Source organism: Neopsephotus bourkii, unplaced genomic scaffold (genome assembly GCF_033783945.1).
Source record: "Neopsephotus bourkii isolate Nb327-2 ecotype Australia unplaced genomic scaffold, CSIRO-AGI_Nbou_v1 NB_659, whole genome shotgun sequence".
NCBI classification, from domain to species: domain Eukaryota; kingdom Metazoa; phylum Chordata; class Aves; order Psittaciformes; family Psittacidae; genus Neopsephotus; species Neopsephotus bourkii.
The window spans coordinates 369,584-394,909 of NW_026901158.1; the positions used below are offsets into that span (position 1 = coordinate 369,584).

The window sequence follows — 25,326 nt, forward strand, 5'->3', positions numbered from 1 at the left end:
AGAGAAGCCCGTTTCTGGAGGCTCGATGCCTCATCCCTCCACTCCCCAGTGGGATGTATTTAACCACTTCTTCTCAGAGCACCTTGAGAACCAATGGAACCCCAGCTTCATAATGAAAGACCTTCCCTGGAGCAGTTACGAAGCGGTACCCGCACCCCAGGTATGACAGCTCTAATATGCAAAGAAACAGGAACGAGATGGGGCCGGCCTGTGCCCAAGCTGCTTCCCCACCAGTGCTCGCCTGTCCCACCCCAGCGAGGGTCTAGAGCAGGAGGGGGTGGGTGCTGAGCCCTGCAGCCCAACCTCGGCTGCCAGTCAGTTGTTCTCACGACCCCACCTTCACCACAACCCCCGCTCCGGTGTTCCGGCTGTGCCGTGTCAGCACCAGGACCCGTGAAGGCAGAGCCGGGACGTGTGGCAACACCGAACAATGACAGAAATCCATTTCCTGAGAGCATTTCCGCATGATCTCGCTCAAGCCCATGCGTTCATCTCCCCAAGAGCATTCATTTCCTGAGTCCCAGCTGCTCACAGCCCAGAAAGCCATCGCCACCACCGTGGCTGGTGAGTGTTCCTCTCCCCAAGGCTTCCCGGGTATCTCACCAAGTAGGGAAGAAGGCAGCAGGAAACTCCTGATCCATGAGACATGCCCCAAATGGACAATGGATGATAACTGGCTTCAGATCCCCTTAAAACCCAAGGGCACATCCCTTGCAGGATGGGCCACAGGGACCTAGAGATCAAGTGACTGGGTAATATGGGAGAAGAAGGTTGTCACAGCCTTTGGAAACATGGTGAGGCTCTGTGTGCACACCCAGAGCTATAAATCTAAAGACTGCCAAAACCAGAGCAGTTTTACTGTGGATTCCCCCATTTTCCTCCACTTCACTCATTAATCCTGCATGACAGGTTTGGGTTTTCCCCCCTTCCTTGCTGTTAACTGCATTGCTGCTGATAAGACACATATGCCATTACACGCTGCAACTCATCCATTATTTTGGGGCCTCGTCTCTCAATGGAGACACTCTGGGAGCACCTGACCCGGTGTCACTCCATGAACATGGGACTCTCAGACCCTGGCAGGGAACTGAATGGGGAGATTTATGGGAGCCGCAGTCCCCGGCGAAGCAGCAGCCAATGCAGATTACTCTTGTGCCTTTTCCCCCTGACAACTTCTGAACATGCACAATCCTATCTACCTTGCCAGCACGCAGGGAATTTCAAAGAGGCTTCAGGAGCATAAATTCAAACCTCTGGCCTTCAAGAAAAAGATTTACAAACTATTTCCTGCAAAGCACCCCACCGAAGCCCAACCTGCAAAGCAGAGGAGCCATACATCATTGTGCCGGGAGGTGTCTGAGGGTGCGCAGGGAAGCGAGAGCTGTTTGTCACAGATACATGTGATGGAGGAAGGTCCTGTATACAGGAACCAAGTGGGCACTCTGGAGGCCCAGGTTCCCTTCTTGGTGGGGCAATGCTGTGTCCCCAGGTGAGCTCACCTCCTGGTCCTGCACCCCCATTTCCGTGCTGTAATGTGGGATCATGGACTTCCCTGACATAGGAGAAGACCCTGCCTATTTAGATCAGGTTGCTCTAAACTCTTCATCCCCAAGAGCCTGGTTTTGGTGGCTTTGACCCCACATTTTTAAATTATTTGCATTCTTCTTTGGAGTTTTTTTTTTCTTTTAATTTAACTCAGAGAATATTTCCTTTATAACAAGGGGCTGTCTCTGGGAATGATGGAATATCTGACCTTACGGTGTGTTATTAATGCAGATGGTATTTCTGCAGTTATTGACTTCTGAATGGCATTTCTGTGTCTAGACACTGGTTTAATCACAGTGAAATAACACCCTGGCAAGAATCCATGATGATTCAGGCCTTTGATTACTATTAAGGATATTAAAGGCTTTTATTAACTTTATCTTTGCGTTCAGGGGTACTCCTGCCTTCAGCTGCCAAAACACAGAATCTATTATGTTTGCGAAAGCAACTTCTACGGTTACACACATGCTATAGGTGCACGACAAGAGTGGTGCCAAACCCGCGGTGTTTGGGCATGAGCCATCACCCTGATCTCAGCAGAGCAAGGACTCACCCCACCCACACCACAGCCCCTCAAAGCCCCACTGCTGCTTGGGGGAGGAGACTATGCTAAACCCATGGAGACAAGTGAGGTTTTACTCCATTCCAGCTCACCATATTCATGATGTTCCCATCATTACATCCCTATAAACACATTCTATGCTCAGCCTGCGACCAGCCAGTCTCATGTGGGATGCGTTGAGCCCAGCAATGTTCAGGCATGGACACAGGCATGCAGGAACAAGCACCCACAGGAGCCCTATGCCTCAGCCAAGGTGGTCAGAGAGATGTCCCGACCTGACGTGTTTGTGGCTGGATTTGGGTGCTGAAGTGTCAGCACCGAGCGATGTTCCAGCCACTTGAGAGCACTCAGCTGTAAAGGATACAAACCTGGTCTGCTGTGACCTGCATTTCTGCCCAAAGCTCGGAGATGAGCCCTGCTATTGTTATCCCAGCTCTGTTAAAACTGGAGCTGCTCGGAGACCAGGGCTCCTTTACCTCTCTTTGAATTCCAGAAACACTTTTGCCAGGCTGCTTCCTCCAGACATCATAGAGACATCGATGGCTCTCAGGAAACTGAAGTGCACTTTAATTAGGTCCTAAACCGAAGAAACAATCAATACTTTAAACACATCCAAAGCGAGTGGGCACAAACAGCCTGAAGCAGCACACATTCACTGCCTGATCATAGGCATTTCCTCTTCTTTTTTTTCTTTTTTCCCTTTTCTTAGCTGCTTTTAGAATAAGTTGTTCTAGTGAGATGCAGCCCTAGATGGCCAGGAGTACTAGGGTGGAATTCCACCAGGAGGTTATTCAGTAACAAATGCCCCTGGATTTCCATGTGTATGAAAGTCCCTTTTGCAGGCCTGGAGGCAGCAGAGCAGATGGGCAGGCTCTGACCAAGACCCCAGCATGGAAATAAATCCCTTCATCCCAGTGTGCCCCAACCACCACTAAGTATAGCTGAAATACACAGCCCCAGCCCTGGAACATTCTCCGTATAAAACTGTTTTCTTACCTGCAGTTCATCTAATCCCCAACTCTAAAACTGAGTGTTAAAGAATACCTCCTAAACCGGTTCAAGCTCCGCAGCACATGGGGGACTGAACCTCCACAGGTGAATGCACAGATCTCATATGAAATCTGTCCCCCCCCTCTTAAGCAGAAGAGGTCTGAGCTGCCGTGAAAGGAACACAGATTTAAGCCACAATGCCTGTGCCGTTACCTCCAAATTGATAAAGATAGCTTCCATGTCTTGGGGAGTCAGTACCAGCCGCAGTGGGTTCATATAGTTCTGCAAGAGGTAAATGGGAAAGGGACTGAAACACTGGAGAGGCAAGGCAAGGACAAGGGGGTTTGTGCAAAGGTGGGGGGGTCCTGCTTTACCGGCTGCGGTTAGCTGGCAGGGAGAAGCTGGGTTTTAACCAGTTTAAGCCCTTGCAAAGGCAGATGAACGACCATGTGTTTGTCCAATCCAGGCTGCGCCAGGGACCCCAGCAGGGCCAGGAGCCCCCTGAGCTCCCCGCGGCATGAGGAGGTGCAGGACCCCCACCCATGGGATCGCACCCACAGAGATCCTTCCCTCCCTGCAGGCAGGAAGAGTTCCGCTCTTTGATTATCCCACCAGAATTCTGCCCTTGGGAAGGCACCCATCACGTCATTGCTTTGGAAATGCCTTTCTGAACAAATACACCTTAACAGAAACGTCCCCATGACTTGTAACTACAAAACCATCTCTCACGCAATGAGCCAGAGACAGGACCCTCTACCCATACCCCACCATCAGAACCCACGAGGCCTTTACGAACTCCTCTAATGGATATGAAAGCTGTAATTTAACTCTTCCTTTGGAGTGAACCAGGAGGGCTGTGGCTGTTTCCAAGGAACAAGGGTTACTTATGTGAATGACAGGTACATTGGGATGTTCTCATGGAAAATGGGAAACGTTATTCCATCGTGCCGGCTTCCCTCACAGTCTACGATTTTTCACAGGAACTTGCAGCAAACAGAGGCAAATCATTGCAAAAGGGGAGGACCCAAAAGCGTTTTGGGGTGATTGGAAATGGCAGCTGGATTTTCACTATTGTTCTTCATTCCTGCTGCTTTCCTCAGGGCAAAAACCACGCCAGGCTCCAGCCATGCCTACCACTCCGCTGCCGTGCTGAGGTGCTCATTCTTACTTTGATTTGAAAGACACGACGATAATTTATGGAAACCCATAAAACCCTGTGAATTTAAGCAACAAAATGCTACTTTTAATGCAGCTAGTTCCAATGAGAAATCAGCACTTCTGGAAATCACCCCGAATGAAGAAATGATCCCATAGCAATCACAGCGATGAGATCTGCAGACTCGGCTCCTACGGGCACACACAGTGGCTGAGCCTCCAGCCCGGGCAGGGGACACAGTGGGATGGGTTCAGCCTCTTTCCAATAGGCACTGAGCAGACAAAACTGTGCTGGTTGGCTCCTGCAGTTCTGGGCTGCGCACTTGTGCCTGTCAGAATGGGGTTTCTGGATCTCCCTCCTCTCCAGTCTTACATGTGAACATTGATCCTGCCCCAACATCTGCCAGCTCTCACTGTGACAACCAGTACAGCGAGATTAATGTGAGACCCAGCGATGCGGGGAAGGTGATGGCATAGAGGAGATGCCTCAGTTCTTACCTTTTCTATCTCTTCAAGTGTTTTGTAGTATTTGGCCTCAGTTTCTTGGATTTCTAGCAAACAGCAATTTCTTTTGTCATCTTCTGTCATTCCCATTTTCTAGAAAAAGGAAAACCAACACATAATAATCTCAGTGGTCCAGCCACCTTCTCATGCAGCACAGAGCTCCAGTCAGCCCTCAGGGAGAGCAAACTCAGAACCAGCTCAAACCTGGGAGGTCAGGAGAGCTCTGTTACTGCTTTATGTTAAAGAAAGTTATTTTTATCCAGAAAAACTAGGAAGGATCCTGTCTGTACTATCCAATGCATTCCAACACATTCAACATGATTCAGCAGTGGGGTTTCAATGCTCTTGCACAGGAACGGGGACCCTCTGTACACCCCCTTATGACCCCTAGTTTAGACCTATGTGCTGGATGGAAACCAGTATTTCAATCAATGCATCTTACCTGCATGTATCTGATCTGAAGCATGCAGAAATACAAGAACTGAATTAGCATGACACACACGTAACTGCAACAGATCTTTACAATCCCAACACTTGGCCAGACATGGGGGTGCTTCTATTTAAAACGGACTTTTTAGCTCAGGGAAGGGGAGGAAGGGAGTCGGGGCCATGGGCTCCATCGCTGTGCAAGCAGCGTGCAGGGAACGGACAACACTGAGGAGGGGACAGTGGTACATTGCCAGTTACGGACCTGAACCCTGCACTGCCTGGCTGTGGGACACCGGCCGCCCCCTGGTGCCCCTCGGAGAAGCCCTTTTGGGTGATCCCATCCCACCTGAGCTCACTTCTACTGCTTGCGAGGGAGCTCCGTTTCAGGATTCAAAGCATTCACTCCCCTGCAGCATTGCTTGTCATGGGTGGGTGGTTATTTATTTAATTGAACCCTCCCACTTCCCCTCCCATCAAGGTACAGCTCTAAAAATGCACATAAATTGTTACCATGGGCTGTTGAACTTCCACTCTGATGATATCTTCATAGATATCATCGCCTTCATCCTCGCAGGGGACGCAGTCATAAATATCCTCCCCCAGGTCATGTTCACTGGAACGAGAAGGGGAGTGATTTGCCGGTACTGCCACGGTCACTGCCTCTGCCCAGGCCAGCCAGTGACCGCCCTGGCACCAGGACAACCATGACAATACAAAAAAGCCCACAGCGCCGATGGGCTCAGCCCCCAGTCTCAGCACCAGGAGACTCTGTTTTCCCGGATCAGCACCCACTGCACATCTCTTCCCACTCACCGGAGGATGGGGAAGGAGAAAGGCACAGGCAGGGATGGCAGCCAGGACACTGCTCTGAGCCCCATGCTGAGCGTGTGGCGATGCTGCTCCAGCATCAGCCGCCAGCTCTGCTCCTGCACAGTTTGTGCTCATCCCATAGAGCACCCAGCGGGACCATCAAGGTGCTGCAGCCACCAGGGCCAGCCCCACCTGCCTCCAGAGCTGCCCACAGCCTCCTCTCATCTCTTGCCTCCTCTTCAGCACAGAGAGCAGCTCCTGTGCCAGTGCCTTTACCTACATTACACTTAGAGAATACACTTTAGCGGGTTGGATGTTGGCATGTTAAATCACTGCCTCATTCCTGGTCTGATCATGGTTTCTTCCAACAAAAAAGACCTCCTTCATGCAAAAAACATCACTCCCTTCCCCCAGTGGGGGCTGCAAGCTGGTGAAGGAGCCCATGTCCATTCAAACCGGTAAAGCTTTGAATAATCACCCAGTAATCACTAAATAATCACCTGATGACTCTGTGCACAGGTAGAAGCATCCCAGCCCTGCCTCGCTGAGGGGGAGTGTGACAAGGCTGTGCAGGACCCAAAGCGATACCCGGACCAGCCACAGCCCCACTTCCCTCCAGTCCAGGTTTAAAAGCAACAGATCCAGCTTCTCTGGGGATACACCGAGTCCCATAAAGCACAATCCCTGCACTGATGGGCAAACTGGGCGATTTCACCTCTAATGTTACCCAGAGGAGGGGAGCGCTCTCCTGGTCACCATAACGTGCGCTTGGCTGATGCTCAGCCTGGTGATGCTCAGCCTGGTGATGCTCAGCCGCAGTTCTGAGCAGAGGCCAGTGATAACGTTTACAACAAAGATAAATTAAGCAGCCAAAGTCACGCTCTCAGAATCAGCCACATCGCTTTGGAGATGCCCCTGCAAGCACCTGCTTGAGAGGCATCACTAGAGCTCAATTTGTGTTTAAAGCTGATGCTGTGAGGCACTGAGCTGCCATCTGAGCTTTTGCAGCCCTGCCAGGGACTCCCAAACCTTAGAACACTTCTGAAAATTCAACCCATAGTAAATACCAATTAAAGCAGTAATTTTAGCTCTCAGATCCACAGGTGTTGATTGCTAACGGCTCCCACTGAAGCCAGCCCCATGGGATCAGCACAGCATGAAACGCTGGAATATCAAACAGAGCTCGGTGTTTTATGAGCTGTCTCATTCAACATGGGTATTAATTACAGACAAATATATTTAGGTGTAGAACTGCACTCAAACTGTAACACTCGACATCTCTGCACTACACAGCACAGAGCAGCAGAGTACATCTGCTTGCAAAGCTGGGCTTTATTTCTTTTCTAAATACAGTTCTTTTTATTTTTATAAACAGATTTATTTAATAAAAATTTGAGGATTTTAAATAAATACACTGGCATGATGTATCCACCCCGTCCACCCTGAACGATGCATTGCAGCTGCTGTAATAATGCCTACTAATAGCTGGTGATCCATCTTCCCCTTCCCAAGTGTCGCCGTCACCAGCATTATCTGTACCAATATTTATATTCTCTCACTCCTTGTCCAGACCAAGTAACTCCCAGATCTTGACGAATGTTCCTGCCCGCACCTCTCAGACTGCTGCCTGTCTCTCCATACATCACCCCCTGGCTCGAGGGCCATGACGGAGCGCACGGTTGGGTTAATGTCCCGAGCAGAGACCGGCTGGTGTGACACAACTGCAGGAGAGCTGCGGGATGCTGCTGCTGGAGCTGAGCCCTGATGCCGCTCAATGGCTGGTATGGGCCATGTGCAAAGGGGAACAGAGCATCCTGAGGTGACCCCGGAACCCCACATCCTGAGCATCCTCTCCCCAAGCAAGCACAACCAGGTGCCACATCCAACCCTCAGACCCCAGCCTGCTGCTGCAGAGGGGCCTCCTCTGCTCCATCACCAAGGAGCCACCAGCTCTGGTCCGTGGCTGGGCACACACCAGGACATCACTGTGAGGAGCCCAGTAGGCAGCATGAGATGCTGATGGGGTTTTGCTGAATCTCAGGCTGTCTGGAGAAGGACGGGGGTCCCATGGACCTCCCCCAGCCTGGCCCTACCCAGAGCTCCTCTGGGCCACCAGGAAAGGGGCAGGAATGCCCACCAAGAGACAGCACAGCAGATTTGCCCGCAGAGCTGCCAAGAGCCGTATGACAGATACTGCACCCACCACATGGAGCCACATCCTGACAGCACTTCACCACTTGCATTGCCCTATGGAAGGGGCTCAGCTCCACTGTTTCCCTTGCTCCCGCCCATCCACACCAATACAAGCACTTCCCATCCCAATTCCTGGCATCAGGCAAAAATTAGGAGCAACCCCCATGTCCTGAGGCCATCTAGAAAGACACCTCCACTTCAGAGCTTAGGGGAGAGGCACCAGAGATGCTCAAACCCAATAGCCATGGTGGTATTCGAGCAACAGCACCTTTGTCCAGCAGACCCTTATTTATTAAGCCCATGCCCAGTACACCTCTGAGGAACACCAGAGGTGCTGCTCTTATGGGGAGCAGTAAAACGTGCAGATGAGCCTCTCCTGGCGCGTGCTCAGCGGCTGATGCTGCTGCTTTGCTCATGTTGATCTGCACCAGTCTCTGCACTTTGTCTGCCAGGGCTGAAAATACACACACCCCTTCCCCATCATTAACAGAGAACAGGCTCTGGGATGATTTTAGCCAGTGGCAGCCTAAGAACACGCTGGTGTTAAATGCCATAAGGGAAAGGAGATCAAGACAGGTATTTTCTATGTTCAGCACAGACCCCTGCTGTGGGAGGCAATAAATTCAGCATCCAAAGCATGTCACGCCTAGACTGAACAACCTGAGCAAGGAAAGCCACACCTTCACCTTGTTCTTCACAAAGAAAAGCAATTTACTCCTCCAATAAAAGCAGCAGAGCCTGCGAGTTATCCGTGGGTATCAGAGCCTACGATCTACTCCTGGATTAGGAGATACATTGACAGCTCTGGGTTTAGGAAGGGATTTTATGAACCCTTCAGAATTTATGCCAGCATTTGCAATTACTGCTATTGGGATGGATGGGACCAGCTTTGGGCTGGCAGCATCTTGCCTTGCCAGGAAAGCTTTTCATACCTAAGGCAATTTCAGGCAAAACCAATGCCTTTGGCTGAGCTCCTCCTCCCTGGCCATGCCTGCTCAGTACGTGCCCAAGCAGGCAGCAGCCATGCCAAGGAGCATCTCCCTTAGCAGTGTGACTGGTGCCAAGCTGCTGCCTCAGAGTAAGGAACAAACAGGGATACAGAAGGAGGGAGCTGGGGAAGGGCAGGGTCCCTCCGTGATCCCAGTACCTCCCAGTGCCATTCCCCCAAATAGGAAGCCAAAATTGAGTTAGTTTGAGGAAGAATCTCACTGCCTTGGGTGAAGGCACCGGTCCCACTGTTCCCACTGCTGGGAGCCCATGTGGATGAGGAGGGCAATGAGGGAAGCTCCAAGGGTCTTGAGGGCCACTGAAGAACCTCTTAATCCATTAAAGCTGTTCTGGGAATTTGATGAGTTTGTACCAGGCTCAAGAATTGGAGGATGAGCCCAAGCGAGGCTGCAGGGCAAACCCTGCTCTCGCTCTGAACCACCAGAGCCCAGAGCAGAACTCAGAGGAGCTAAAATAAGACAACCCAAACACAGCTCCAGATCTGCAGCCTGTGGCTGAGGTTCAGAGCCAGAAGAGCTCCGAGCCCTGCCAGGTGAGGCTGGAAAGGAATGTGCAGGTTCCCCAGGACAGCTGCCAGGCTCCCGTTCACCCCAGTAATCCTCCACTTTCTCATTCCCACTCTGCACTTACAGCTATAAACAGAGAGTTCATCCAACGAACCCCCTCATTCAGGGTCCCTGTCAGACAGGGACAAGCAGAGTCCTGTATCTGCAGCGCATCCGGCAGGCTTGCGTTTCAGGGTGAAGGAGTGCAAGGTGTGCAGCCCCTGGACTCGAGATCGTGCAGGGTTTTAGTTAGCCAGACTGTACTTGGATGGAGACATGTGTCTGGGAATAGCAGGAGAAGCCTTTTGCCATCTACTCCACTCAGGTCTTATGTTCCCCATTCAAAGTGGAACATTATAATCCCAAGAATGAGCCTCACCCAGTTACAGCAGCTAGCATGATCCCAGCAATGGCAGTAGCAGCACACAGAAAAACCTTTACTGGTGACAAAGAAGAAAAGACACATTTACAAGTGCAAAGGCTCGAGTGCTGTGTCCCACGGAGCCATTCATTAAACTGGCTGGCAAGTGGGGCTTTTCCAGCACTACAAAAACCAGGAGAAAAGTGGCAGCTAACTTATCTCCCCTTGGCTCCTCTGCTCAGTACTGCTTTAATGCGCTAGAGGAATTCTGCTGGGCACATCACTGCCCTGGAAGATGCAAGGAGGCAACGCTGGTGACAGCAGTGAAAGAAGGAGAACCTTCAGCAGGAAGCTGGTGGCAGAAGACAGGTTGGGGGCAGTCTGTGCCCCACTGAGCTGCATCGCTTGAGGAACTGAGGCCAGGCAGATCTCCTGCATCTCCCCTTCTCTATGGTGAAAGGTTCGGGAACACCTCACTACCCCCAGTGCTTCCACTGGGGACAAATCTCCAGTGAGATGCAGCTCAGAACAAGACCAGGAAACACCGACCTGTGGGATGAAGCTCCTGGCTCCAGTGCAGGGTTTGGTGGGGAGCTTCTGTTGAAAGCACTGGCTTTGCCCTTTTTTACACCATCACAGCTTCTCCCCTCAAACGAATTCCCTTTGAAAGGGATTAAAAAAGAGGTAGAAATCATGCAAAAAAGAGGTAGAAATCATGCAAATCAAATGTTTCATCATGTCAAACTATTCATAGCAATTCCACCTGCCTGAATTCCTCAAACAGCTACCAAACAACCCAAACCCCACCCCACATGGTGGGTGCAACCCACCAAACCGCCTGGCCTTTGTGCCAGCACAGAGAGACAGTGCCATGAAGCGCTGAAGATTTATGGTAGAAACATTCTGGTGCTGTGAACAGGACCGGAATCAAAGGCTCTCATCAGCTTAATGAGAGAAAATAACTGGAGAGAGATTAAGGGGCAGCAGAGCAAGTCTAACTTAAATGTGAGGTGCACATTGCAGAAGCACCAGAGTGGTCTGGGGCAGCTGAAACAGCCACCAGAGACAGAAAGCGGCCGGTGGGGAGGATGCTCAGCAGCCACGTGGGAAGCAGCAGCTCCCATCACTGCAGACCTGCGGGAGCATCCTCAGCACAAGCACCAGGGCACTGATTGCAGGGGCGAGCTCCCACGAGCTCCCCTGGCCTGGCTGGTGCTGGGGTCAGGGCTCACTGGGACAGAGCAGGCAGCAGGGGGGGCACGGCCCTTTCCTGCTCCCCAGCACGGGGGAGGCTTCACTCACAGAGGCCGCCCTTGCCATCTGCCCCAGCAGCAAACCAAGGGGCCAGCGGGCTGGGGACAGGGAAACAGAGAACTCCCAAGCTCCCCTGACCCCCCCTGTGCAGTGCCCCCGTCCCCTCCCCAGCACCAGCTGCTCTCTTGGCTCCTGCACTGGGGTTTAAATAAAGAGCTGCTGCCAGGCAGTTCTCTGCCTTGACCTGCTGGGGCTGACCCAGTGCCGGGGAGCTGCACGCAGCCCAGTGTAACCCCCTGATCCTCAAGGTGAGCACCAAACCGCTCCTCATCCTCAAGGTGAGCACCAAACCGCTCCTGATCCTCAAGGTGAGCACCAAACCGCTCCTCATCCTCAAGGTGAGCACCAAACCGCTCCTGATCCTCAAGGTGAGCACCAAACCACTCCTGATCCTCAAGGTGAGCACCAAACCGCTCCTCATCCTCAAGGTGAGCACCAAACCGCTCCTGATCCTCAAGGTGAGCACCAAACCGCTCCTGATCCTCAAGGTGAGCACCAAACCGCTCCTGATCCTCAAGGTGAGCACCAAACCGCTCCTCATCCTCAAGGTGAGCACCAAACCGCTCCCGATCCTCAAGGTGAGCACCAAACCGCTCCTGATCCTCAAGGTGAGCACCAAACCGCTCCTGATCCTCAAGGTGAGCACCAAACCGCTCCTCATCCTCAAGGTGAGCACCAAACTGCTCCCGATCCTCAAGGTGAGCACCAAACCACTCCTGATCCTCAAGGTGAGCACCAAACCGCTCCTGATCCTCAAGGTGAGCACCAAACCGCTCCCGATCCTCAAGGTGAGCACCAAACGGCTCCGTTTGGGGTTGATATGAGGAGTTCTGATGCTCTCCGAAACAGCCGCTTTTACCAGCCCCCAAGATGTCTCGTTAGAACCAGCTCAATATTTAACCTGAGCTTATCCCAGCAGCACAATGCCCAGGGAGAGCTCCCTCTGGGACACTCATCTCTCCCAGAGGTGCTGAGTGCACCGGGATCATCCCTCCTCAGCCCATAAGGGACAGAGGGCTGGGTACTCGCAGCAGCACTTCTTACAGTGGTTTTACGGACAGAACCATTCAAAATGGACAGAACCTGCCAAAATGATCCAGAGGAAAAACCAATCACTCAGCTGCACTGATGCACCACGTTAGTATGGAAAAAACACCCACAGGTGGAGGGGTCTCTCCTCCAAAAAGGAGGACTGCTGCCCCCAGCTTGGTCACGGTTCCTTTCATGCACTGCTTGCTGTGAAAATCACTTCCTTGCCTCCAATGAAGCTTTTTTGGTGCACTTGGATCTTCCCAAGGCTGCTGGATCATCAGCAATATTAAATGCAAAGACCCTGGATGGACTGAATCATGCCCAGCTTGTGAATGATGCCTTTGTTGAGATGTTTGGAGATCGGCAGCAGCAAAGAAAGAGCTTTTCTGATGTGGTCCCACGTTTGCCAGCGCCCAGCAGCGGTGCCCAGCATGCACCATTGTGAGCAGCAAGCTTCCAGTGAAACTTCCCTTGTCAAGCACAGAGAGATGCTCCTTCTCAAAGGAGAAAGGGGGACTCTTGCTGGTGGGTCTGGAGGCAGCGGGATGGCAGCACTGGTGCCGAGCAGCTCCCGGGGTTTCTACATTAGGGGTGAACCACATCCCCTTTCCATGACTTGTGTTTCCATGCACAACCTGGCTGCACCAGGAGCACAGACTTGGATGAAGGAATTATTGCAACACCCCCATGATTTACAGGAGCCTTCCCCCAGGGGTCCTTACTGAAGATGTAAAGAAGAGGATTTTGCAGAGAATGGGGGGAAAGAGAAAGTTAAAAATTGGAGACAACGTGGGACAAAGCAGAGCGATCGATAAGGAATAAACCTTGAAGCCATCCAAGTGCAGGACCTGGGCATCCCAGACCCCCTCACAGAGGAGCCAACTCACAGCCACGAGCAGAGGTCCAGGGAGCAGTTTGGGGAGCTTCACCTGGACCCCCTGCAGGAGCCACCAGCGCTGGGTGCGAGTGCACACACAAACCCTTCTCCAATTAACAGCACACTTATGTGTGAGAATCGGGAATGTAAAACCCAATATTGCAGTGATTTTGAGACCTTTACGAGAGGGAGAGAAAAATGTTCTTGAAAGGATGCCTTTAAAAGTTAAAACGTTATTAAAGTGTAGCTGCCGGAGCAGAGGGGAGTGGGGGCTTCCAGGGTACTCCCTTCCCTCGGCTAGTAATTTATGATTTACTTCTGTAATAACTGAAGCCATAAGGAACTCATTGGATTAAGGAGCCTTATTATTTATGTTGTGGAACAATAATATTTAACTGTATAAAGCCACATATCCACCCATGCAGACTTTCCCTCCAGATGAAACAGACTGCAACTTCATAAGTAAAACCCTGGCTGGTGGGAACGCTGCCACTGAATGCCGATAGCGCCCGCATTTCACCGTGCATTGTTGTAGTTCAAGGTTGCTTTTAAAAGCCTGTTATATCATCACCATGGGCAGCAAAACACCAGAGACCCAGACAAACACAGACACAGAAACTGCAGCAGCATCGCCCCACAGCCCACCAAGCACCAGGGACAGGCGGGACGATCACATCCCCTGTGGTTTCGGCTGGTGTGGTCTGAAATCACGCACAGGGATGCAGACCCGTGTGCCAGCACCCACACAGCCCCAGAATGCCATGGGGGGGGTCCAGCACTGAGTTAGCAATAGGTACCCTCCTGGACCCAGTGAGCAGCTTGGCTTCAGCCAGCCCGGAGGATGGATCCCAGCCCTGGACCTTGCAGCTAACGATGGGTTTAGCAGGCTCAGGGAGCTCCCCATGGGCTCAGCTACCCAAATCCCCTAATAAGCCTCCCATACACTCAACCCTATTGCAAGTGATGCCTCCCAGGGCTCTACGTGGGAATAGACAAGACTACTGCGAGAGCACAGGGATCACCTGGTATGATGACCAAAGCAGCTGACACGGCTCTCCCAGTCCCGCTGTCACCTTTCATCCCACTTTGCTGGATCCGCAATGAAACTCTTCCCTTTCCATGTCCCCCCATGACAAGGTGAGGCCACTTACTCTGCCAGCTCCTCCAAGCTCCGATACACATCGTCATCGTTTTCCGTGGTCTCCTCCGAAGGGAAGGGCCTGGGGAAGGACAGAAACGACAGGACAGCGTTACTGGTGTGTCCGCACGCAGCCGGTCCCCGCAGCCCAGCGCAAGGACCCTGCTGGGCAGAGGGCGTTTGGAACAAAACATTCATTGCAAATACATTTTCTCCTATGGAAGCATCAGCCAGGACAAGCCCATCCCCGCTGCTCCCCATGGGCACGGGAGGACAAAAAGCCAGGAGAGGCTGGTTCCCTGCAGGGCACTGGCTGAGCACTGCACCATTTAACCCACCTCAGACAGCCGGGTCTGAGCTGCAGCTCCCACTGTGCTGGTGCTGCACAAAGGACTCGGTACAAATCTCATCCAAGTGTGTGCTGGACTCGCTGAGCAAGAGAAGCACCCTCCTGTCCCCTGTGATGAAGCCTCTCTACCTGCAGGCTCCTGCCTGCCCAGCCAGGGCACTCTGAGCTGCTTCCCACCAGCATCTCCCACCCCTGCCAGCAGCCAATCCCACCAGGATGAACGAGTCCTTAACAAACCCTGGGCTTCCTTGTCCTAACAGCTTAACGATAGCTGAAAGAAGTTAAAACCTGGGGGATGAGGGAAAAGAGACCAAAAGGGCAAAAGGAAGGGGGCAGAAAGCACATTAAAAAAGCAAGGGAGGGAGTGAGGGGAATACAAGAATTCCTTGGCTCGTTCTGAAGTAATAACCAAATAATGCATGAAGGAGATGAAAAATACTGCTTTAATTAAACCCAAACTATTATTGCTGGCGCAGGGCCACGCGGGCTGCGGCTCTGCAGGGCTGGATGCACCTTGCGGCTGTGCCGGGCGAGCCCCACTCCAGCTGGAGCCAGGGAATGTGGCTGCAGCCCGGCCCTGGGGCACCGCGCGCAGGCAGAGGTGTCCCTGGGATGCTGATGCCATGGGGAGCAAACCCGGACCTGTGAACTTTCAACTGCCCCATTGGCAACTTCCCCCTCTTCCCTCCACCCTCCCTGCTTCACAACACGGTGCCTCCCTGAAGGAGTCAACACACGGCCTGGCTACCCCCAAATGTGCTATTTTTGGATGCTGTCTCCAGTATGAATCCGCCTGCCCCCCCCAGCTTCACTTCACCCTTCCTTTAAGGAGCAGCTTTAGACCAAGGGTTTGAAATAGTGCCCGAACCTGCAGTGAGTTCAGTTAAAAGCACAACCAGGTGGTGAGCCCAGGAGGGAAAAGTGACCCCAACCCCAGGGCAAGGCGATTTCATGCTCCAGCAGCTATCCCGGCTGCCATGCCCCACGCAAGATGCAGACCCATGGGACCCATGGAGCCTTGAACCATGCCCATGTGCAAAGCATCAATGCAGGGGGAGCACAGCGATGGGTGGGAAGAGCAGATGGGGCTGTGCTGGCTCTCACAGTCTCATGGCAAGGCCAGTGCCATTGGACAATGGTCCCAACACCCCAAACCCGGCACAAGGCTGCCTGTGCATTTGTGGCTGGGGGATGCCCGTTCTGGAGAGAAGCTGCAAAGCACAAAGGTGCAGCGAGAGGCTGGAGGCACCCAGGATCGTTACCAAACCCGTGTTTCCCCTCCCCTTCTGTCCCCTGGGGATCAGTGACAAGTACAAGAGCCATGTGAGGCACAGGCAAACATGCGACCAGCTCTTCCTGCAGTGACAGACCCCATCATGGGAACCTGCCTCAGAGCTCAGCCCCAGCTGGTGAGGGGGAGGTATTTCTCCAGTGAGACAGGAGGCATCGGCGGTGACCTCTGCTTGAAAGCACTTGTTAAAAGAGTAAAAGATACAACCCAACGCCAGGCACGACCGCCTTTCCTTTACACGCATCTTCTGTTAATCTCTCCTGCCTTCTCTTTGCTCACCGCGCCAGAAAGAAAGCAGAAGAGCCACAAAGAAAATTAAAATCACAAGCACATATTTCCAACCATAAATCTGGGCTTGCGGTGTAATCAGTTCCTGTGATAAACCTTCCCGAGTCAGACAGGGAGACAGCAAAGAGAGAAAAACACTTCCTAATGAGAGTTTCATGGGGACAGCAGCTCCATCAGCCCCGGCTTCACCTTGACCATCAGTAAAGCACCGGAGTGAAAGTCAGGGCAGGGGAGGAATTAATAACCTGTATCTCTGCCGTAGCAGCTAATGGCTAAATAAGGATGCACAGAATGCAATTAGAAGGGAAGTCACGCAAGGAGAGGGTCACCAAATGGACCATCTAAAACCTGGAGCTGAAGGATGGGTGTTTGGAGGAAGCCTGGGGTTTGCTGTGCTTGTGCCTCCCCCTCCTGCCTGCAGCACCAGCGGCTCCGCAGGAGCCTGATCCCACTCAGGAGGAAGAGCAAAAGCCCCAGAAACATCAAACACCCCCAGCACAGGCTCTCAGAGATAATAAACCTCCCAGAGCAGACTTCTGCACAGCCAAACCCCACAGCATCCAGCAGCATCGCTCCTGGAGATCAAAGAGGAGAACGAAAGTGGGGTCGATCTGATGTTTGTGTTAGCGCCTAGAAAAGAAGAAAAGACCAAGTAATTTGTTCAGAGTTTAGAGCGAGCTTCTCCTCTTGAGGACACGACTTAGAGCAGATGAGCTCTCGACACACGATGCAAAGCACCCCCTTGATCTTACAAAACACTCAGGCTACTCTGTGAGTTGGAGACTTGCACACACGCAGCACACAGCGCCCTGCAATGCAACACGCTCTGACAAGGAAAGGCAGGAGCAGTCCACAGCCACGGCACAGCACACAGGGATGATCAATCTCTATTGCACTGGCACCTAATGCAGAACCCCTGCCTTGCTCTTGGTTGCCCATGATCCATCCTGCACCGTATCCTCATCAGCCACCCCCATGACCCTCCATGAAAGTGAAGGCACTGTGTGATGCACAGCCTGGATGCACTCCCTCTGAATTATTTAATGGCAAGAGCCAGGTAGGCTGTGCTTCCAACAGCAACAGCAGGAAGACTTACTTATTTATGAACATATTTCAGCACCTGGGTGCCTTGTCCTAGCAACTGAAGCCAGCTCTTCACCTCTGCGGTACCGTCACAGAGAATACAGAGGGTCAGGGGTGGGTCAGCTTTAGTCTGATAACTGTGTACAGCAGCATCTTAGCCTCAAATCCAGTATGCGACCGAGCAGGGAGGATCTGTCATCATTTATTTTGTCTTTTCCCTGTCTTCATTTGATTTCCTGGGGTCTAACACCAGCCCTGGGAACAGAAACACTGCCAAGAAGCAGGCAGGGTGGGAATGTCCCACTCGCTGCCCCCCATCCCATGGAGCTCTTCCTACCAGGGGATGTTGGCGGTGGAGATGCTCTGTGAGCAGGTTTACATGACTTGTGCAAACACCACAGAAGGGTGAAGGATTTGGTTCAACCCCTACCGGGAGCAGGACTCCAGCCTCTGACACCAGAATCATCTCCTGCTGTTGTCCTAAGCCCAGCGAACACATCTGAGTGCTTTAAAAAGCAGGTAGAGACCATGAGACCCAGGAAACATGAGCTGCTCCCATCTGCTGCCCCTTCTGTAAGGGATCCCTTCAGCAATGGGAAGGACCAGAGCCTCAGGCTGGTTCAAAGGAGCTTCTGCAGCTCTGCTGGGATGGACAGGGCTGAGCAGAGTCTTCCTGGCTCAGGATCTGGCAGATAAATGCTTCCACAGCATGGCAGCTACAGGCCACAGTGACCGGGGAACACTGCTGTACCCTCATGAGCTCAGGAGCTGTCCAAAGAAAACCATGGGGGTTCTGCCAGGCGCTTGCACTCAGCTGAAAGCGCGTTCTTCAGCAGCAGCTTTGGTGGGATCAGGCAGATTAAAGCAGCCTTTAATTTACTGCTGTAGCAGGAGGGGACTGCTACTGATACAGCTGACCAGGGACAAAGAAAGAGGTGACCTGGAGCTGCTCCTCCAGTCCCACTCTCAATCTCCGAGTTTCCATTCCCATTTGTGAAACGGGAACAGTCAGGGAATAATTTTGGTTCAAGTGCTGCAAGATGGATGACAAGCAGGAGATTAATGCCCAAGAGCCATTTTTATAAAGCAGATTGGAACCAATTCTTTCCCTGCAGAACAAGACACATTGGAGCACACCAAAAGCTGCTGAATTTAATTAAAATCATACTATTGTGTTACATTACTCATCTCTGGAAAGAAGCGCCTCATGCTGTGCCAAATTTCAGACATGTCCTCTGAAAAATTATGATTTGCTTTTATTTGTGGTCTGGAACTTGCAAAAATTCTCACAAGATTAATTCTGATGGAAATTCAGTGGGGAAGCAGCAAGCTGCATCATCAGATAGCAGGGATGATGATTCTGCAGGGGAGTACTCGCAGCGTTCAGCAGTGCTCTGCGGTGCCCAAGGGTTAGCAGCGTGCCCTGCTTTATCTTTATCTCAAATCTGAACAGAGCATTTCTGGAGACTATGAGACAAGAAAATAACAGCTCGTATAAATTTATGTTTCACCACATTATCGCATCTTTAAAAAATTCTCATGTCCCTGTGCTTTGCTCAAGAAAGCGGAATGATTTCTCCACACTTCAGCTCCACGCTGATGATAACAGATGGGTAAAACCAAAAGGGGAATCCAGACACAACTTTCTCAAGAAGAAATCAGGAAAAATCCCAACCCCAAAGCCTCTGGGTTAACAGCACAACCAGTCACTAGGAAACGACTTGACCCACGTTAAAGAAGACTCTGGGCAGGCGGCACCGCTCACTGGGGAGCACAGGGATAACTCACAGCCAGGACGGACAGACCTGGGATGTACCCCATGAACTTCAGCAACATCCCCACAGGGCTCTGCAGCTGCCTCACTTTGGAAAATGCTGCTAAAACAAAAGCCTTGAAAGCCCCAGTTTTAACTTGTGGCAGAGCAGCACAAGGGAATCTTTTAGCAGGACGAGGAGCAGTTTCTCTGCTGCACCCGAGCCTGTGCAGTCCAAAGAAACCTGCCAATGAAAACAAGTAACTACCTAAACATCCATCCCTGTGGCTTCCAGAGCAGCACCCACACTGCTCTCTGCATGAAACCAGCACCAGTGTGTCCTGGCCAAGCAGGGTCCTACTGCGCAACGTAAACCAGATCTGAACAATCTCTGCTGAGCAGCACCTTCTGTGGTCCGTAAGGAATAAAAGACCTGCATTTCCTGCTCTCCGGAGTGCTGCAAAGGGACGTGGTTGGTCCCAGAGCATCCAAGTGCACCTCTCGCCAGGCACAGCCCATGTGTTCCCTGTCTCCCCGTGCTGGAGACCCCAGCTTGGGACCAGCCGAGCCTCAAGCCCTTTACCCACACGTGGGACAAGGGCTGCATTTCAGAGAGGCCTTTCCAGCACCCCTGGTGTCAGCCCATGCGCTGCCCCTGCTTGGCAGAGGAAGTGGATGAGCAGCCACGAGGCAGGCACACCCCAAAACCCAGCGAGCCCTGCGTGTGACTGTTAATCAAAGCTGAGCACACTGGAACTGTATCTTCATTATGCAAAGCGGCTGGTGAGGAGGGGGCAAAAGAAACTGCCTTTGCTTTTATTAGCAGATGCTTATGGGGTGACCTCAGCATCTCCCAAGCCTACAAAGCAGCCGCGCAGGAAAACATGTCAATGATATTTTTCAGGCTCTCTGAGGAGCAAGCCTGTGAGGATACGTACTTGCCAAAATAAATGCAGTAAAAGCGCTTTTAGCTGAAAAGGAACTGCTTTTAGCCAAGGATCCTGCTCACTGACAAGGGAGGAAGCCCTACGGTCACTCCTGAAGGTTTGCCCATGTCACTAGGAACCATCTCCACTCAGCCCCAGATCTGTGGCTGGACCTCCATGGATCCATGCTGGTCAGTCCCAGGACTGGTCCCACCCAGTTCCTGACTCCCTGGACCACAGGAGAGCTCTGCACAGCAACCATAGGTGCTTCCAGGCACAGATTCCTTCCACAGCCTTCTCCACTCACTTTAGAGCAATGCTTAAAGCACGCACGATGAATACACCCCGTGGCAATAAAAAACTAATGGGCAGGGTACAACTACAGAGAGCACACTGGCAATAAGCAGAACAGTCCTCATAAAACCAATCTCACAGGAGAAGAGGTCCCGTAACTCCCATAGCACCCAAGAACCAGCACCTTGGCTTGTATTTCTGTATCTGTCTAAACACCAGGTAAAGCTCTGCCCAGGGCAGTGTGCTCTGCTCACTACATCTGCCCTGAAGGGAGACCAATGTCACTTGTTCTGCCAACAAGCTCAGCCAGCCACAGACCCAAGGGGGTCCTGCCTTGGTTCCAGCACCTTCTCCTTCCCTCCACCACCCGACCAAAGCACGGCCACTGCTCCCGCAGATGAAAACCTCCCTGTGACAAACAGGGCTCACCCCAACTCCCCATTCGCAAATGTTTTTACATCTCTTTTATTAACTGCGGGGCCTTCTGAAGTCACTGAGAGGTTCACTTCATATATAAAGGATTTTCTTAGATTAAGGGCCTCAATGAAAGGCCTTTGAACACTCCAGCTCCTTCCCGTTTTCAGATGGTTTCACTGTGCACACATTAAAAATGCATGCAGGCAGCACGAGCCAATATTCCTTAACCTCCTGCCTCTCTTGCAGAACTTGGCTTCCAGGAAAAACATATATCTTGGGGAGATGAAAACACACGTGTCCCCCACTCACAGCTCACGTTGAGCACACAGAGCTCACAGTACAAGGTGGACAACAGCCGGAGCCCAGCGGACACCGGGACGTGCCATGGGCAGCAGGAACAGGCAGGGCTGCAGCAGGGAAGTGGAAAGGGAAAAGAAAGCTTTAAGGAAAAATAAATCCCGGTTTACTGGGCCCTGCAACAAGAAGCCCCATTGTCCTCCAGAGAGCCGAGTCCACTGGAGGGAACCTGGGAAGAGTGGGAACTCGTGCTCCAGAGCACAGGAAAGCCTTTGCACAATACCCCAGTGAGACCCCGCTGCTCCTGCCTGCTACAGAATCCTCCCACCAAGGTGGAGCATTTAGTGCCCCGTGAGGAGCAGGGTAAGGCCTTAGCAGGACACGAGTGGGGTCTGTGGTGGGAGCTCCCCGTGTCCTGGCTGTAAAATAAAGGCTCTCATTCAGCGACAGCCACGATGGGCAAGGAACACGATGGTAACTTCTCCCTGGGAGCACTAACGGTCCTCCAGACAGAGCAGGAAAAGGTGAGAAACAACAGCAATTAAACATATCCCCATCTCCTAAAGCACTGGGCAATGCTCACAATGAGGATCTTTTCTGTGTCCCCACATACAACAGCCCTATGGGACAACAGTGAAAACTCCATGAAAAGAGAATTAGCGCATTCCTGCAGGACCCGTGCTGCCAAGGCTGCCTGTGCCCAAGGAGCAGCAGGTCTCCAGCCCCACAAGCCAGGTGAACAAAGGCTTTTCTCCCCTCCCCATTTCTGAGACACACACACAAAACTAAGGGATCTACCCAGGGCCACGTACAGCACCCGAGGCAGAACAAAGATCCTGCTCTCCCTTCCACACATCTTCCCTTTCATGCATCACCTTCCCTTCTGCATGTCTGTATGCACAGAACCATCTTTCTTCCAAATGCCTTGAAGAGACAAAACCATGTCTTTTTCTAGGAGGCATCAATAAGCCTTGGCACATCAAGGGTTTGTTACATGGGGCACTACCCAAAAATAACCCAGTGTGGTGCTGGTGGTCCTGGCAACTACACACTGCTTCAGTTAGTGGGAAACGCCGCCTGTGCTCTTCACACAGCCTTGTGCAGGAGAGAAACATGTTATGCTACCATAAGGGACCATTCCCTGCTCGGGGGGGTCAGCAATGAGCCGTGCTGCAGCAGGACACTGCTGAAACCTGCATCATGGCTAGAACAGAGCAGGGGAGGACAGACACAGGGGCTGCAACCCGGATCAAGCACAGCCCCAGCAGCGTGCTGCAAACAGCATCGCAGCAGAGATCATTTTCTGCCATGTTTTGTGCTTGTACCTTGTTTCTTGGAAGAAACACTCTGTCATCTCAACACAGCTATCCTGATAGCTATCTGATTTGCTCTGTGAAACGGGGCTTCTCTGACAAGGTTCATGCATCCAGGAATCATCAAGACAGAAAGGATATTTTTTTCCATCACTGAATACCATACAATATTGATTCCTATTTTTCTACCCTACCTGCCATGAAATTTATTTAAGGGAAGTAATAGGCTCAGGGATTTCTTTCATTCTCAATTTGTCTGATCCCGATTCTTAGATCTCAAAATAGGGGATGGAGCAGAGCCACGTTCATGCACCATCCCACCTGCACTCTATTTACCATGGTCCTGAGCACCATGCCTAAGCCAACGAGACTTTTCCATTTATTTCAATGGCAGCATCCTCATAGTGGGAGGGAAGGTCAGGGACCCCCAGCACCAGTGGGGACCCCAGTGAGCTGAGAGGCAGCAGTGGCTGACGTGAGCAGTCCCTTTGGGGAGCCAGAGCTGCTGCTGGTCCCCACAGACTAAATTAACTCATCTGAGATCAGTTTCTGTCTTTGAGGCTTTTCTGGTGGTGTGGCAAGAAATCACCTAATCAAGAGGGAAGAGCAGGCAGGGATGGACAAGGAGAGGGCTCTGTGCGCTCAGGGCAGCGGTGATGGGAGCGGGCACCCCAGGAGGGGATTTTCCAGCTAAAGGAGCAACAGCGTTTGCTGTTCTTGCAGTGCTGGCAGTGGGGAGGAGCTGGGTTAATGAGCAGGAAAACAGGGTTAGAAGCAAAGACCCACTAAGCTCTGTGCTATTCTTGTGTCATTACGGTGCCAAAGGCTTTCAAGATAAGGGTTCTTAGTGGGAACTGTAGATGCTGTTTGTAAAATGAAGAAGCAAAAGCCACATAACCACGAGCCTCCCTGCCCTGCAACCCAGCTGTCGCCAGCCCTGACAGCAGGAGACCTCAGCAGAAGCAACAGGGATTCAGCCAAAGCCTTCCTAAGGCACAGCCTGCTCCTTCACCCTCTGCCGGACACCAGGACGCCCCTGTCTGGAAGGGCTTTGCCAAGGCTGACACAGCAGAGCCTCTCCCAGTGATGCCCCGAGGCTTAAACCCAGCCCTGGCAAAGGCACTGCAGCCTGTGTGTGGGTTCCCCCTTGCCCCCGCCTGCCAGCGCCTTGGATGTTCCTTTCTCTTAAAATAATAATCACTGCATTGCTCAGGGCTACCCTTAATAATAAATAGTCCTTAACTTACAGCACGTCTTTATTCCTCAAACCTTAACCCCGGATCTCCCCCCGGGTCCTGGTGGGATCTGTCAGGTTCGTGTTTAACAGATGGGAAGGCTCCGAGTTTGTTTTACACGTGAAAAGCTGCTTCCCTCCAGCAATATCAGTGCAGTTAAGGCAGTGAAAATAAGTTCAGACAGTGGAAACGGAGGCGTGGGGTGGTGGGCACGGGCAGCAGGGAGAGACGTGAGGGGGGCCCATCCACAGCGTCCCCACAGCGTGGCTGTGCTGACCCCGGGACACAGCCGGAGCCCAGTGCCATGATACACCCTGCCACAACAGCCAGACACGTTCCACAGGGCAAAGCAAATGCGTTCTGCACCTGAGGGAAAGAAACAACCCCCCAAAAAAGGAGGAAAGGTACTTGAGGCTGAGAACTCGTCCCAGTTGTGTCTGTGGTCTTAATGAGATGGTGCCAGATTAATAATGAAAACACACAGTACCGAGAAAAGCAGTCGCAAACCAATCTTGCAGGGAATTGAACAAAGACCACGATAACAGCTCTGCTAAACAGGGCTCTCTGCTGGTTTCAATCCCTTCCCCATTGCTCCTTCCACTTCCAGAGCAGGAGCAGCCCCACAGGCAGGCAGCCCACCTGGGGCACCGGGGCTGGGTCACTCCTTACCCCCCCTGCCCGCACAGCACTGATGTGCCTTTGCCAAGGCCAGGACGACATTTCCCAGTGTGCAGTGACAGAAAGACCACCTGAATGAGGTGGGGACAGTGGGGTGACACCACAGCTCCATGGGCAGGGCAAAGGGTGCTGCTGGCTTTCCTGGAATCCCACTAAACCCACCCGCTGCCCCGCCAGCAGGCACATCACACACAACTCATGACACTTACTCTCTTTGTAAGCTATTCCTGAGCAGCCTGCAGGTGCTTTTGCATGTACCCAGTTACACCTCAAAGGCATCCTTGATGTCTGTTTAACCTTAATATATGTAGCTTCTAAAGAGTCTGATGTGATTAAATACTAGAAATATGGATAGGGAGAGATAAAAACATCATTTAAAGCATCAGGTTGAAAAGGATCTTACCTAATTCCTTTGGTTTGAGCAATACTGTGGAAGGAGAGTCTGGATACTGCAGAGATCACCTGGAGAGAGAAAAAGACGCTGATGTGCTTACTGATGATAGAGAAAGGTTTGGTGGGAACTTGAGGTACCACAGCCTGAACACCCACTGAAATGGGTGAGCTCCAGTGCCCCATCTGTGTCACAGGACAATGCCACCAGGGCTTGGGGGACACTGAGTGTGAACACTGCTTCTGGTTCTGTTAATGAGCTTAAAAAGCATTTAACCCTTGGTTTATAAAACTACTCATTCGACAGTGTTATCCGAGGAAACTTCATCCCCCCACTCACACGACACATCCAGACCTGCTCCAGCAGGTTTACGTGACACCGAGAACCACTGAAAACCCCTCTTACTTCTGTGTTTTATTACGAAAGGTTTATAGCTCCTTCCTTCTCTCCCACACAAAATGATCTTACTGGGGCCACCTGCCAACACCAAAGGGTTCTGACTTCTTGCGTTTCAGTACAGATACATCATCAGTTTGTCAGAGGTGAGC

The 25,326-nt window shown here is 51.9% G+C and overlaps 1 protein-coding gene across 5 annotated transcripts in view; it reads right to left on the reverse strand.

Moving 5' to 3' along the window:
• The window catches only part of VAV2 (vav guanine nucleotide exchange factor 2), a 105,417-nt gene that overhangs the window by 19,126 nt on the left and 60,965 nt on the right, over positions 1-25,326 (reverse strand). For all 5 annotated transcript variants that reach the window (XM_061352379.1, XM_061352380.1, XM_061352381.1 and 2 more), the window contains exons 3-8: positions 24,791-24,849; positions 14,477-14,545; positions 5,696-5,798; positions 4,751-4,849; positions 3,311-3,379; positions 2,584-2,684 (exon numbers count right to left, since the gene is read on the reverse strand). In XM_061352379.1, the coding sequence (XP_061208363.1) occupies positions 2,584-2,684; positions 3,311-3,379; positions 4,751-4,849; positions 5,696-5,798; positions 14,477-14,545; positions 24,791-24,849 (500 nt within the window). The remainder of the gene's footprint in view (positions 1-2,583; positions 2,685-3,310; positions 3,380-4,750; positions 4,850-5,695; positions 5,799-14,476; positions 14,546-24,790; positions 24,850-25,326) is intronic.